This window comes from Stegostoma tigrinum, chromosome 18 (genome assembly GCF_030684315.1).
Source record: "Stegostoma tigrinum isolate sSteTig4 chromosome 18, sSteTig4.hap1, whole genome shotgun sequence".
NCBI lineage: Eukaryota > Metazoa > Chordata > Chondrichthyes > Orectolobiformes > Stegostomatidae > Stegostoma > Stegostoma tigrinum.
In genome coordinates, this window is record NC_081371.1 from 29616965 (window position 1) to 29629323 (window position 12359).

At 39.5% G+C, this 12359-nt stretch overlaps 1 protein-coding gene across 3 annotated transcripts in view; it reads right to left on the reverse strand.

The window, feature by feature from the left end:
- The window catches only part of ergic2 (ERGIC and golgi 2), a 75035-nt gene that overhangs the window by 24310 nt on the left and 38366 nt on the right, over nt 1-12359 (reverse strand). For 2 of the 3 annotated variants that reach the window (XM_048549277.2, XM_059652428.1), the window contains 3 exons: nt 11576-11671; nt 9773-9828; nt 7686-7784 (listed from right to left, as the gene is read on the reverse strand). In XM_048549277.2, coding sequence (XP_048405234.1) covers nt 7686-7784; nt 9773-9828; nt 11576-11671 — 251 coding nt within the window. The remainder of the gene's footprint in view (nt 1-7685; nt 7785-9772; nt 9829-11575; nt 11672-12359) is intronic. The other variant, XM_048549279.2, reaches the window with a different exon arrangement.

Consider the following 12359-nt stretch of genomic DNA (forward strand, 5'->3'; position numbering starts at 1 on the left):
AGGTTACTTAACACCTGCCAGACTGCATCATGCTCCTATACAGCACTGGTGACACCAAATCAGCATTACACACTTATCTGCCTGTGTTGCATTCAGTTGTACCAATGTGCTGTTAATGTTTGATAGTAAGTGCAGGAACTTTCTGGGACTTCTACAACCATATTATAGCAGGTTTTCTGCTGACAGTGATACAGGACCGAATCTCTGAAAGAAGGTAAAGCCATTTGTAACACTGAAAATGCCTCTAACCTTCGGTGTTGTTTTGCTTCAGTGACTAAATTATGCTAAATACCTGATTTGTCTTCAGCTTAGTCAAGCAGCTAAAACAGAATCACTGAGCTACTACAAGACAAGGAGGACACCATTCAGACATGCACCCACACTGACTCTCTGCAAGACCAACTGACTCATTCCTACCCTATCTTTTTCCCCAAAGCCCTGCACAACATTATATCTTCAGATAATCACATAGTTCTATTTCAGGTCATTTGATTCAATCTGCGGCCAACATATGTCGTGGATTCCTAACTGCATACTGTGTGGAAAAGGTCTTCTGAACATACTATTGCTACTTTTGCCAATCTCCTTAAATCAGTGTCCTCTAATCTCTTGATTCCCATCAATGGGAACAATTTCTCCTTATCTACTCAACCTCTCACCATTTTGGACATGGCTATCAAATCTTTTCTCCAAAGATATAGCCCCACCTTCTACAATCTATCATGTAATTGAAGTGTCTCAGCTTTGGGAACATTGTCATAAACTTTCTTGTCATCCTTTCTCATGCTTTCAGATCCTTCCTAGGGCGGTGCCTCAGACAGGGCAAAATACTTTGGATGAGGACAAGAGTTTTATACACACTTATCGTAACTTCCCAGCTTCCACACTTTAGAACTTTCATTATAAACCCTCGGATCCTCTGCGCTAAATTAACCACTTTCTCAACCCGCCCAGCTATCATCACCAACTTGCACACATTATGTTACATATCTCATGTACCAACTGAGAACAGAGAACATAGAAAAGTACAGCATAGTACAGGCCCTTCGGCCCACAATGTTGTGCCGTGGATTAATCCTAATCCAAAAATAAAATAACCTAACCTACATTCCCCTCAATTCACTGCTGTCCATGTGCATGTCCAGCAGTCGCTTAAATGTCACTAATGACTCTGCTTTCACGACTATCACTGGCAAAGTATTCCATGCGCTCACAACTCTCTGGGTGAAGAATCTCTCTCTGACCACTTGCCCACTTCCAATCTACTATTGTTTTTCTAAAGCCCTGCAAAATGCGGTTACCTTCAGAATTATATCCTTCAGTTTATGTTACATAGAACATAGAACAGTACAGCACAGAACAGGCCCTTCAGCCCACAATGTTGTGCCGACCATTGATCCTCATGTATGCACCCTCAAATTTCTGTGACCATATGCATGTCCAGCAGTCTCTTAAATGACCCCAATGACCTTGCTTCCACAACTGCTGCTGGCAACGTATTCCATGCTCTCACAACTCTCTGCGTAAAGAACCTGCCTCTGACATCCCCTCTATACTTTCCACCAACCAGCTTAAAACTATGACCCCTCGTGCTAGCCATTTCTGCCCTGGGAAATAGTCTCTGGCTATCAACTCTATCTATGCCTCTCATTATCTTGTATACCTCAATTAGGTCCCCTCTCCTCCTCCTTTTCTCCAATGAAAAGAGACCGAGCTCAGTCAACCTCTCTTCATAAGATAAGCCCTCCAGTCCAGGCAGCATCCTGGTAAACCTCCTCTGAACCCTTTCCAAAGCATCCACATCTTTCCTATAATAGGGCGCCCAGAACTGGACGCAGTATTCCAAGTGCGGTCTAACCAAAGTTTTATAGAGCTGCAACAAGATCTCACGACTCTTAAACTCAATCCCCCTGTTAATGAAAGCCAAAACACCATATGCTTTCTTAACAAACCTGTCCACTTGGGTGGCCATTTTAAGGGATCTATGTATCTGCACACCAAGATCCCTCTGTTCCTCCACGCTGCCAAGAATCCTATCCTTAATCCTGTACTCAGCTTTCAAATTCGACCTTCCAAAATGCATCACCTCGCATTTATCCAGGTTGAACTCCATCTGCCACCTCTCAGCCCATCTCTGCATCCTGTCAATGTCCCGCTGCAGCCTACCTGTCTTCATTTTTTCCCATAAGGAGGAATTTTGGTTATTTGGTGAAAAATCAGTTAGGTATCACTAGCTTCATGTTTTGTTTTGTGCTTTCATTTTCATTTAGTACTGATCAGTTATGATTTAAATGCTGTCAAAAAAAGATGAAATTTGAGTTGATCAAGCAAATGCTGACAAATCGGATAGGCCAAAAGTATGCAGTAGAAGAAATTCCATAAAAAAGGTGAGTTTGGGTGGCTTTGCTGATGATGTATTTTGGCAACCTATACATTCCACTTCTTTCCATCCCACCATCCTATCAGCCACCATTCTCTCAAACTACCCCCAATCATTCCTGTTTCTTCACTTCACACTCTCCGATTTCCTATTTCTTTTACTAAGCTTTTGGTAATTCATTCTTTCTCCTCCTTTGCAATGAAATCCATTTTTGAAAAAAATGAAGTTCTTTAGGATGTTTTTTAATATCAAAAATCTATATAAATACAATTTCTTGTTATGCTGGCCAACACATCCTTCACTTCTATGTCTCATTGTATTTCATTCCAGTTTCTCTTCACTTCTCTGCTTCTAAACATCTGTTTCATCTTCTGATTATTGACATGCTTTTTTTAATTAAAACTTCTGTTCTTTCCTTTCAGATGAGATGAGGACTACATCAGAGATGAGAGCTCTTGGTATATGGAATTTTTCTTTGTTTCATTCTCTGTCTCACTTTCATGCCACCCATTTATTTATTTTCACTGCCTTTGCCGTTAATCCTCTTTCTATAGCCCCCTGTCCACTTCTTCCCTTTCACTGCAGTGTACCAACATTTCTCCTTTTGTGGCACCCTACCCTGTAGCTTGTTGCCTCGTTATAATTTGTCGCAGCCGTCATTTCAGCATCTGCTTTTCATGTTTTATCAGTCCCCAGCTATACTGCTTTCCCTATTTCCAATGTTTTCTCTCATTAGATTATATCACTCTAATTCCAGCCATGTCTCCTTTCAATCAGTTTTCTCTTCTCATCGCTTCCCTTTATCTCTTAGCTGTCTAAATTTCTACCAGCCTCTATATTCAGGCATGCTACATATGGGCTGGCTCACAAAAGCTTGGGCCAGGCATTAAGGCCTGAATTAAACAAATAATTAAATAAAAATGGCTTACAACCGTCTCCAGATACAATTACGTTAAATTGCTTATTAGAAGAATATACTTGCCTCCAATTTATTGAATAAACAAACAGGGGCCTAAAAGAAGGTAAAGAAACCATTCAGAAATCCAATTTCTAAAAACAGAAAATAGTTTGAAAAGAAACAAGAGAAATTATTTCCAGAATATTGAACTTGAGGTGCTGCAGTGACACCTAATCAACTGGTTTGTCAAGCAAGTGTATTGGCTAGAATACACACCAATTAAAACCTACCAAAGCTATCAAGCTACAACAGATTTGTGACATAGCAAGTAGTCGTATAAGATTGTTAGTTATAGACAGATATACAAACAGAAACATAATGCTTCAAAGTCAGGAGTCAGAATTGTATTATCTGTCTATGATTATCTTTTAAATTTATTTTTAAATTGCTGAATTGGGCATTTCAGATTGCTTCAAGATAACTGAAGCACCTCAGTGCTCAGACAATTCAACTAACTTGAACTCAACAAGTTCAACATAATCTTCAATCATCTTTCTCCATAGGGATCTAAATATTTTTCTTGATGGTGCGGTGATTGTTTTGACATCTACATTTGATTTTCAGGGTCTGCTCGTTTATTATCAACTCCTTTATTAAATGATGTAATCACATAATGGCATTGTTTTCTATTTCCATGTTTTAATTAAAGATTTGCTTCTTTAAATAGAAAAGGCAGCACGCAAAAAACTGTAAGACAGATGACTAGGAGACTGCAAGAACTACAGATGCTGGAGTCAGAGACAACACAAAAAGGAGCTGGAGGAACACAGCAGGCCAGGCAACATCGGAGGAGCAGGAAAATTGATGTTTCAGGTCGGGACCCTTCTTCAGAAATGAGGCAAGGGAAAGGAGCTGGGAAATAAAGAGAGAGAGGAGGGGTGGGGCTTGGGAAAGTAGGTGGAATTGTGGTAGGTGAGTGCAGGGAGGGAGTAGTGGGGATTGGTCAGTGGGATATGTGGGGCAGATCGGTGGAAGAGAAGGTGGACAGATTGTGTCAGGTCAAGCAGGCGGGGATGAGAGGGAGGGTTAGAATTGCAATGGCGCTGGGGTGTGGGGGAGAAAAGAAGCTGGTGATTTCCATGTTTAGACCATTGGGCTGTAGGCTCTCAAAGTGGAATATGAGATCTTGCTCGTCCAGTCTGTTGCTGGTGTCACTGTGACACTGGAGGATGCCCACGATGGACATGTCACCCAGGGAGTGTGAGGGGGAGTTAAAATCGTTGGTGACCAAAAGGTATTGTTGTTTATTGTGTACAGAGCACAGATGCTCCACGAAATTGTCTCAGAGTCTACACTTGGTCTCACCGAAGTAGAGGAGACCACATCAGGAGCAGCGGATACTACAGACCAAGTTGACTGGCATGCAGGTGAACCCCTGTGTAATATGGAAGGTTTGTTTTGTTGATAAGGGGGGAGGTATAGCACTTCCTGCGGTTGCAGGGAAAGGAACCGCGTGTGATGGGGTTAGTGGGGAGTGTGGAGCGGACAAGGGAGTTGTGGAGAGAACGGTCCCTACAAAAGGCAGATAGGGGTGGGGATTATAGGTGACGGAAGTGGCGGAGAATGATACGTTAGATGCAGATGTTGCTGGGGTGATATGAGAGGACAATGGCGGAGGGCAAATTAAGCTATTTCAGTTGTTTTGACAGAAGGACAAGTATTGGACAGGACACAAATTCTTGATTCTTCCTTGAAAATTGCTATTGGGCCAGTTAGGCCCATTTGGGAATGCAGATGACGTTTTGGTGCAATAGCTCACTAAAAAACAGTTAATCAAATGCTGAACTCCTTGTGTATTGCAATAAATTACAATTAGATTACATATCAAAGATTGTGGAATGAAATTTGACCATACATCCTTTTCATTCAGAAACACAAGTGCTGCCACTTGAGTGTGTTCCCCTGGAAACATTGTTCTGAATTAAAATTACACTGTAATGAAAACGTGTAAGCACATCAAACTTATTGACAGCATGAAAATAGGGAGCAATGTAGAAAAATGGCACGTGGAGAGAGATTTAGGGAAGCAATCTGGTGTACTTTGAAAATCAGCAAAGTTTAAATTCAAAATAATGCTTGAAACTAAGGCTCAAAATCAATTGTCTTATCTTTTTTTGCAAGGTATCCTTTGGGCTCTGACTTTAGGCTTCAGCAATATCACCATTCCCAAATCCATTTCAACTCAGATTTGATTCCAGGTTTTAAAACTTCTTCAAATACCTTAATATTGTTATTTATTATCTAACTAAAAAAATGATATCATTTCACACCTAATCCGATTTCGTCCTTTTTATATATTATTTCCAAAAGCATTTGGCTTTATGCTTTATTTACTGCCTTCAACTTCCCTTCCTTTGTTTATGTTAGTATGTTTGTCGCTTAATTCTCTCTTGCAATGAAAGTTTTCTCATTTGTTTTCTCCACATATCCTGACCAGTTTTTCAAACTAAAATTGTTTCAGTTCTCCCAGAGCAATGCTGAATTAAAGGATAGCTAGCTGTTTTACAGAAATAGGGCTATTATCAAGAAGGCACACTGCAGATTTGTTTTCAGACATAATGACAGTGGCTTGAGCTCAAGCTTTTGAGCTGGGCCTCACTCATACACCATACTTGTTCTGTGGCTCCCATTATAAGAGTTACTTTTTTCTCATTTGGCATCCCCTTCATTGAAATTTCTGTGCAGGATTTTTTGGACTTAAGGCTAATTTGTCCATCATTGGTGCTTCTATGGTGCAGCAGTAACATCCAGTGTACCTGGAGGTGCAATTACATAATTTGGCATGGTTGTTGAGTGGTTAGCACTGCTGTCTCAGTGTGAGGGGCCCAGGTGTGATTCCACCCTCAGGCATTGCATTTAGGGATGTCTATATTAATTGGGTTATAGGGCAATGGGTCTGGGTGGGATGCTCTGAGGGTCATGTGGACATGTTGGGCCAAAGGGCCTGTTTCCACTGTAGGGATTCTATGATTCTTCGGTTCCTCCAATTACTTTGATGGCTGATTTGATTCTTTGGAGCAGAAACAAATCAATAGAATTCTGATAACTTCTGACAATATTAAAAATAAAAATATTTATTCAAAGTTAAGGCATCCTATTAACACAGTGAAGCCTCAGATGCATTGTATTAAATCTGCTAATTCGAGTGCTGCCAAATTATAATTCCAATGAGGATATACACATACATTAGCTTGACTTCACAAATCCTGTATTATCCTAGCCTTAAAGTCCACACAACTATCAAAAGGTCTTCAAGAAGGATGTTAAGACATATCTACTCTCTCTCGATCTATCTTAATTCCTTGTAGACTACCAGCTTCCTCTATTTTCTTTCTATCCTTGTATGCTGGTCTCTTTTCCTTCAAAATACAGGAATTTGTGTGATATGGAGTGTTACATTTAATATCTTCTTGTCGCTGTTATGCACAAGAACTTGCACTAAATGGACTAAGAGCATAAAATGGAGAAAAAATAGGTTTTGTATAACAATCAGATTTCACGGCCATCTGATCTGCATGTCAATGAAAACCTCAGATCTGCAAGACTTATTTTCTTCTAATTTAATTCAGTCAATGCTGTTAATCTAGTCCTGGCATTTTGTTCTATAGATAGTGTAATATCAGTGTTGAATTACTTCTTCAGCACAAGTAAGACAGATAATAGATGATATCCAATAGCACACAAGCCGATGGGGTCGGGAACATGGGAAGAAGAATTAAGAAACCAAAGTAACATGAAAGATTGATAGAACGAACAATTTTCCTTGCACATAAGTGAACTGTTCACAACTTCCACTTACAGCCATAACAGTCCTTTCACATTAAGTTTCAAATGTACACTGTGGGAAATCATTCCGTCATAATGAAAGAAAAGTGCATCTTTGCAAGTAACAGTTTCAACGAATATTTTAGCCCTGCTTTCCAAACTAATAAAATAAATTATCTGTGCACATAGCAGCAAATAGAGATATTAAAATGTAACGTATAATTTAATTTTTCTCAACCAACTTGTAAAATCCTGTTCTGCTTTGATTAAGGTCAATGACTGTCATATCTTCCCAGCAACTATTCAATAAATGCAGTACCAATCGACTTCCCATTTCATCTAAAAATAATGCTACACAAGTACGATATCTCACCAAATCAATACAATCGATGTCACAGAAAAGTGAGCTTTACGTTCATACTGAGAGTTTTCAATTATCAACAAACTCATCAGTTGAAATCATGCAACAAGAAACAGCTGAGAAAGAGTTGGATAGAATAGTGGAGAGTGAACAAGTTAATAAATGAATGGAAAATTCTTCTTACATCAAAGATAAAAACAAGAACAGAAAAAGCAGCTTACGATCTATGGCAATTTTTTCTGTTCCATCCAGTGGATTAATAAGTCCTGGAATTGGTTCTCCAAATGAGTAATGATCTATTCGATGTGAAAAATTGTACACTAAAGACAAAGACAGAAACTTCAATGTCAGGCTGTACTTTATATCAATAAGCAACTTTTCAGAAATCCATTACTCTTGCTTTCCATATACAGACTGCTCTTCAAAAATAGTTATAACAATAACATAGCCAAGAAAGCAAATACTCAGTGCATTAAGAGGAATATTAAATTAAAATTAAATTATATTTCATTGTAAATAAAGCATTTGATGCTTTGCTTTCCCAGCCCAACATGTAAGCTCAGAGTATGTTTCCCTCAAATCACGCCAAAATCAACCTGAAAAATAATTTTGGTATGTCACAAGTTTAATTGCAACTGTAAAAATATGGTGGTGGACCAGAGCATCTGAAAAGTACACACAGTATTTAGGCTAAAGAGCACCTCCATGTGGTTAAAAGCAGTACGTCAGCACACTTTTCCTTTCTTTTTAAATAATTATTCATCAGCCAAGAAACTTTAAATCCTGTATATCATAAAATAAGGAAAAAATAAATAGGAATTCCTCTTAAGTGATTTAGATCAACAAAACTATAGTGCTGTATTATTAAAGGAGCCTTCAACAAATAAAATTTACACGCTCAGAACTCTCATTTCTAAGACTAAACTTTCAAATTGGGGGTCTATTTCACAGAATTAACATTTCAGAGAGCTTGCAATCCATCCTCTCCCACCAACTTGCTAACATAGAGCTACTAAGTCCAATACAGTTCACCTACCCATTCATCCCTAAAATGTAGTGTAAAAAGAGCCAACATTTTTCATCAATAAGTTTTTAGTTATAGATAAATAATCTCAACGGAGACAAGTTCTGTACACCTAACTTTATCCAATTTATCACAATAAAAACCACTTATATAAGGCCTTTATACCATATGTTAACATGCAAATAGATACAAGGCGCTAGATAGCCGCCTTCAATTTTGTGCTATCAAGTAGATCTGCACCCGAGTGGAGTCTGATTTCATTGGCAAGCAGGTGGTAAGTAATAAGTTTTTGAATCTTATGTGGAAGTTTTAAATGGGATTGGCCATTACTTGAGTAAATAAAGAGTAGCTCTCACTTTCATTCAAACTTTTGCTGCAAAAACAGCAAAATGGTACTGAACCATACACAGCAGCAAAGACCCAGGCTTGATTATGCAGGGCCTGTTCTGCGTTGTATTGTTCTATGTTCTATGCAGTGAGAGATAGCAGGATTATGGAGTGAGCCAGTCTCAGCGGGTAAGCAATAGGGATGGACATTGGTCTTAGTACCTTTCTGCAGAGGCAAGAGAAAGGGAAAGCAAAGTTTTCATTTGAGATAGTTACTCAATAATTGTATGGATTCCACTCGTGTAGCTGTGTTGCTCCCCATGATGAACAAAGCAGCGATGCATAATTTCTAGGTTCAAGCAATCGCTGCAATTAGCTTTGGGGAACAGTCAGCCACAGTGCAACCACACCCAGACTGATCTTGTCCTGGAGAAGACAGATTTTAATATTTAAATGGTGTATTTCATGATCTCATGTAATCCCCACTTTACACCCAAGAGCTTTTTTTTTAACTGCAGTGGCATTATCAGATGTACAGCAGCTAATTTATGCAGAAAAGGCTCCCAGAACCAGCAGTGGTATAAGAATAAGATAATATGTTTTATTGAAGTTACAGGAGTGATTCTGTCCTTTTCAAATGCTAATCTAAGGCAGTAGGGAAACCCTCAGTTGACAATCCATCTAATGACGGATCTTATGATCTGAATGATGTTTCCCTCCTCCTGTATTGCAATTAGTGTGTAGTTTAGATTTTATGTTCAAGTCCCTCAAAGGCTGCATGAACATACAACATTGGCTATGAAATGTCAGCACTAATAACTGAACCAAAATTGAAAGGGAAAAAAAGAATCTAACAGCCCTATATTTCCTTTCATAAGCATTATGCATTTTGTCAAATTTATCTGAATGGCATAAATTCATCTACAACTTTGTTAATAATAATCTGCTAACACTTACCATCATGACTAATGAGAGCTGCCATATGTGCATGACCTCGAGGATGAGGAATCGCCCTAATAGCATCAAGAAAATTTCTAAAATAAGTTAGGAAACTTTTAAGACAACCTGAGCATAAAGTAACATTGAATAAGATCCAATTCCTTCACCATTATGAAATATCTATCAAAACATTAACAATTATTGACAGAACCAGTAGCCAATACAAAAAAAGATTCACTTTATATTTCTCATTCACATAAATGGATTTATTTAGATTGTCGGGACAAACTAGATACTGGGCTGCAAAGTGGCGTGTTATGTAGAGGCAACAAGTGATCTCTATTTGGGACATGGGCAGAATACAGATAGGAAGACAGGATTGAGAGGAGGTTGTGGTGACTGAGTGGATTTAGTCAGTAATACAAGTCAAGCCCTTGCTTCAACCGAAGTGAATCACATTCTCCCATTAAAACGAGGGTAAAAAGTGTTTCAGAAAAATCTGAAACATTACAGTCTACAATTTTAAATACTTTACATTATTAATTTTGCAGTTATTTACTCAGCCTGGCCCCAAATCTCTTGCTCGTGTTTCCCTTTCCTAAAAACTTGCTGACTGCAACTGAAATAGCTGGGCCACTTTTTTCTCCGGAGCTCTCACAGCAGGGGTTCAGGAAAGTGAAGTGGTGAATGGGAAACATGAAATGATTAGAACAGTGGCTGGTCAACACTTCTGCATTGACAGAACCCACACAACCACAACTCTGGGGCTCTGGTTTCTGATCAAATCTGGATCTGCACCTTAAAACTGGAACTCAGGTTCAGAAGAGGGAAATGGCATATAGTCAAGTTGGGAAGTGGGAAGTTTGACAAAAACAAGGATCAGTGACAGCATAAGTCAGGAAGGAGGAGAAACCACCAGTCACCAACTCCACCAAATTACTAACCAGATGTGAAGATAAATTGCAGAATAGAAATTAAACTGTTATCGTAAGTTGTACTTAATTCAAAACCACTCCAACCTCAATCATAGAATTATACAGCATAAAAGAGGCCCTTCAGCCAATCCAGTGTGTACTAACCTATCCTATTTTCTAGTACTTGTCCCACGGCTTTAAATGTTATGACATTTCGAGTGTTCACTCACGTACTTTTAAAAGGGTGTTAGGTTTCCTGCCTCTACCGCCCTCCCAGTCAGACAGTGTGCAAAGGATGCTCGTGTGCTTTCACTTCGACTAAGCATCAGGCATTGTCAGCTCTCTCTCTGAAGCGTGACAAAAATGGGCCTTCCACTAAATATCTGGGCAACTGAGGTCCTTTTCCAACCAGCTCCCACTGCATGACACAATTCCCCATCGATTACGATCAATATCAAGATCCTGGGGAAAAAAAAGAGTGGACCACTTTCCATATCTTCTGGAAGAAGCAAGGTAAAGGAAGCAAAATCCATCACCGCTTTCAACTCAACCTTCAGACAGACAGTGGGGTAGGGAGCTGGGTCTGGGTAGGATGCTTTTCAGGGGGTCAGTGCAGACTTGATGGGTTGAATGGCCCCTTTCCACACTGTGGGGACTCTGATTTTAAGGCTGCAACAACCAGATTTTTGGTCCATTGGGAATCAAGGGGTACAGGGAATGGTCAGGAAATGGTCAGGAAACTGAGATCAATGCAAAAGATCAGTCATTATCGCTTTGAACAGCAGAGCAGATTTGAGTGGCTGCATGGTCTATTGTTTCTTTATGTTTTTATTGGAGTATTTTACTAAGTCAAAATCCAGCCATTAGTTTTGATTAATGGAGCTAGTAATATGACGAATGCACATACTTGCCCACAGTTATGTGAAAATTTCCCGCTACTTTGTTGACATACAAGTGTCCGTGTATCCTGCAGGCATCAAGTGGATGAGATGATCTGTCTTCCCTGGGCCAAAAAAAAATCAATTGCTGTCTTGAACATGCTTAATAATTGGGATACAGGATTTCAAAGAGTCACTGCTCTGAGTAAAGAAATTCCTCTTCTTCTCAGTCTTAAATGGCCTTCCCCGAATTCTACAATGATGGCCTCTGGCTCCAGGATCTCCAGCCAAGGACATCCTCCTATTGATATTCAATCAGTCACACATAGAAGATCACAGAATCCTTATAGTGTGGAAACAGGCCATTTGGCCCACAGAGTCGACACAGACTCTTCGAAAAGTAACCCACCCAGAATCACAGCCCCACCCTACCCCATCCTTGTAACAATGCATTTCCCATGGCTAATCCATCCAGCCTGCACATTCCTGCTCATTACGGGCAATTTAGCATGGGCAATCCACCTAACCTGCATATCTTTGGACTGTAGGAGGAAACCGGAGCACCAGGGGGAAATCTACACAGATATGGGGAGAATGTGCAAACTCTACAAAGGCAGTTGCCCGAGGTGCATTCAAACCTGGGTTCCTGGTGTTTTAAGGCAACAATGCTAATCACTGAGCCACCATGCCTTGTAAGTTATAGTTTCAATGAGTTTCTTTCTTCGAAACTCCTGATCTCGTGAGATAACTGATGTGTTTTTAATTTTCCAAAACTTTTTAGGTTTGCAAAAAGTTCCTTTAGCTGGAAAATAG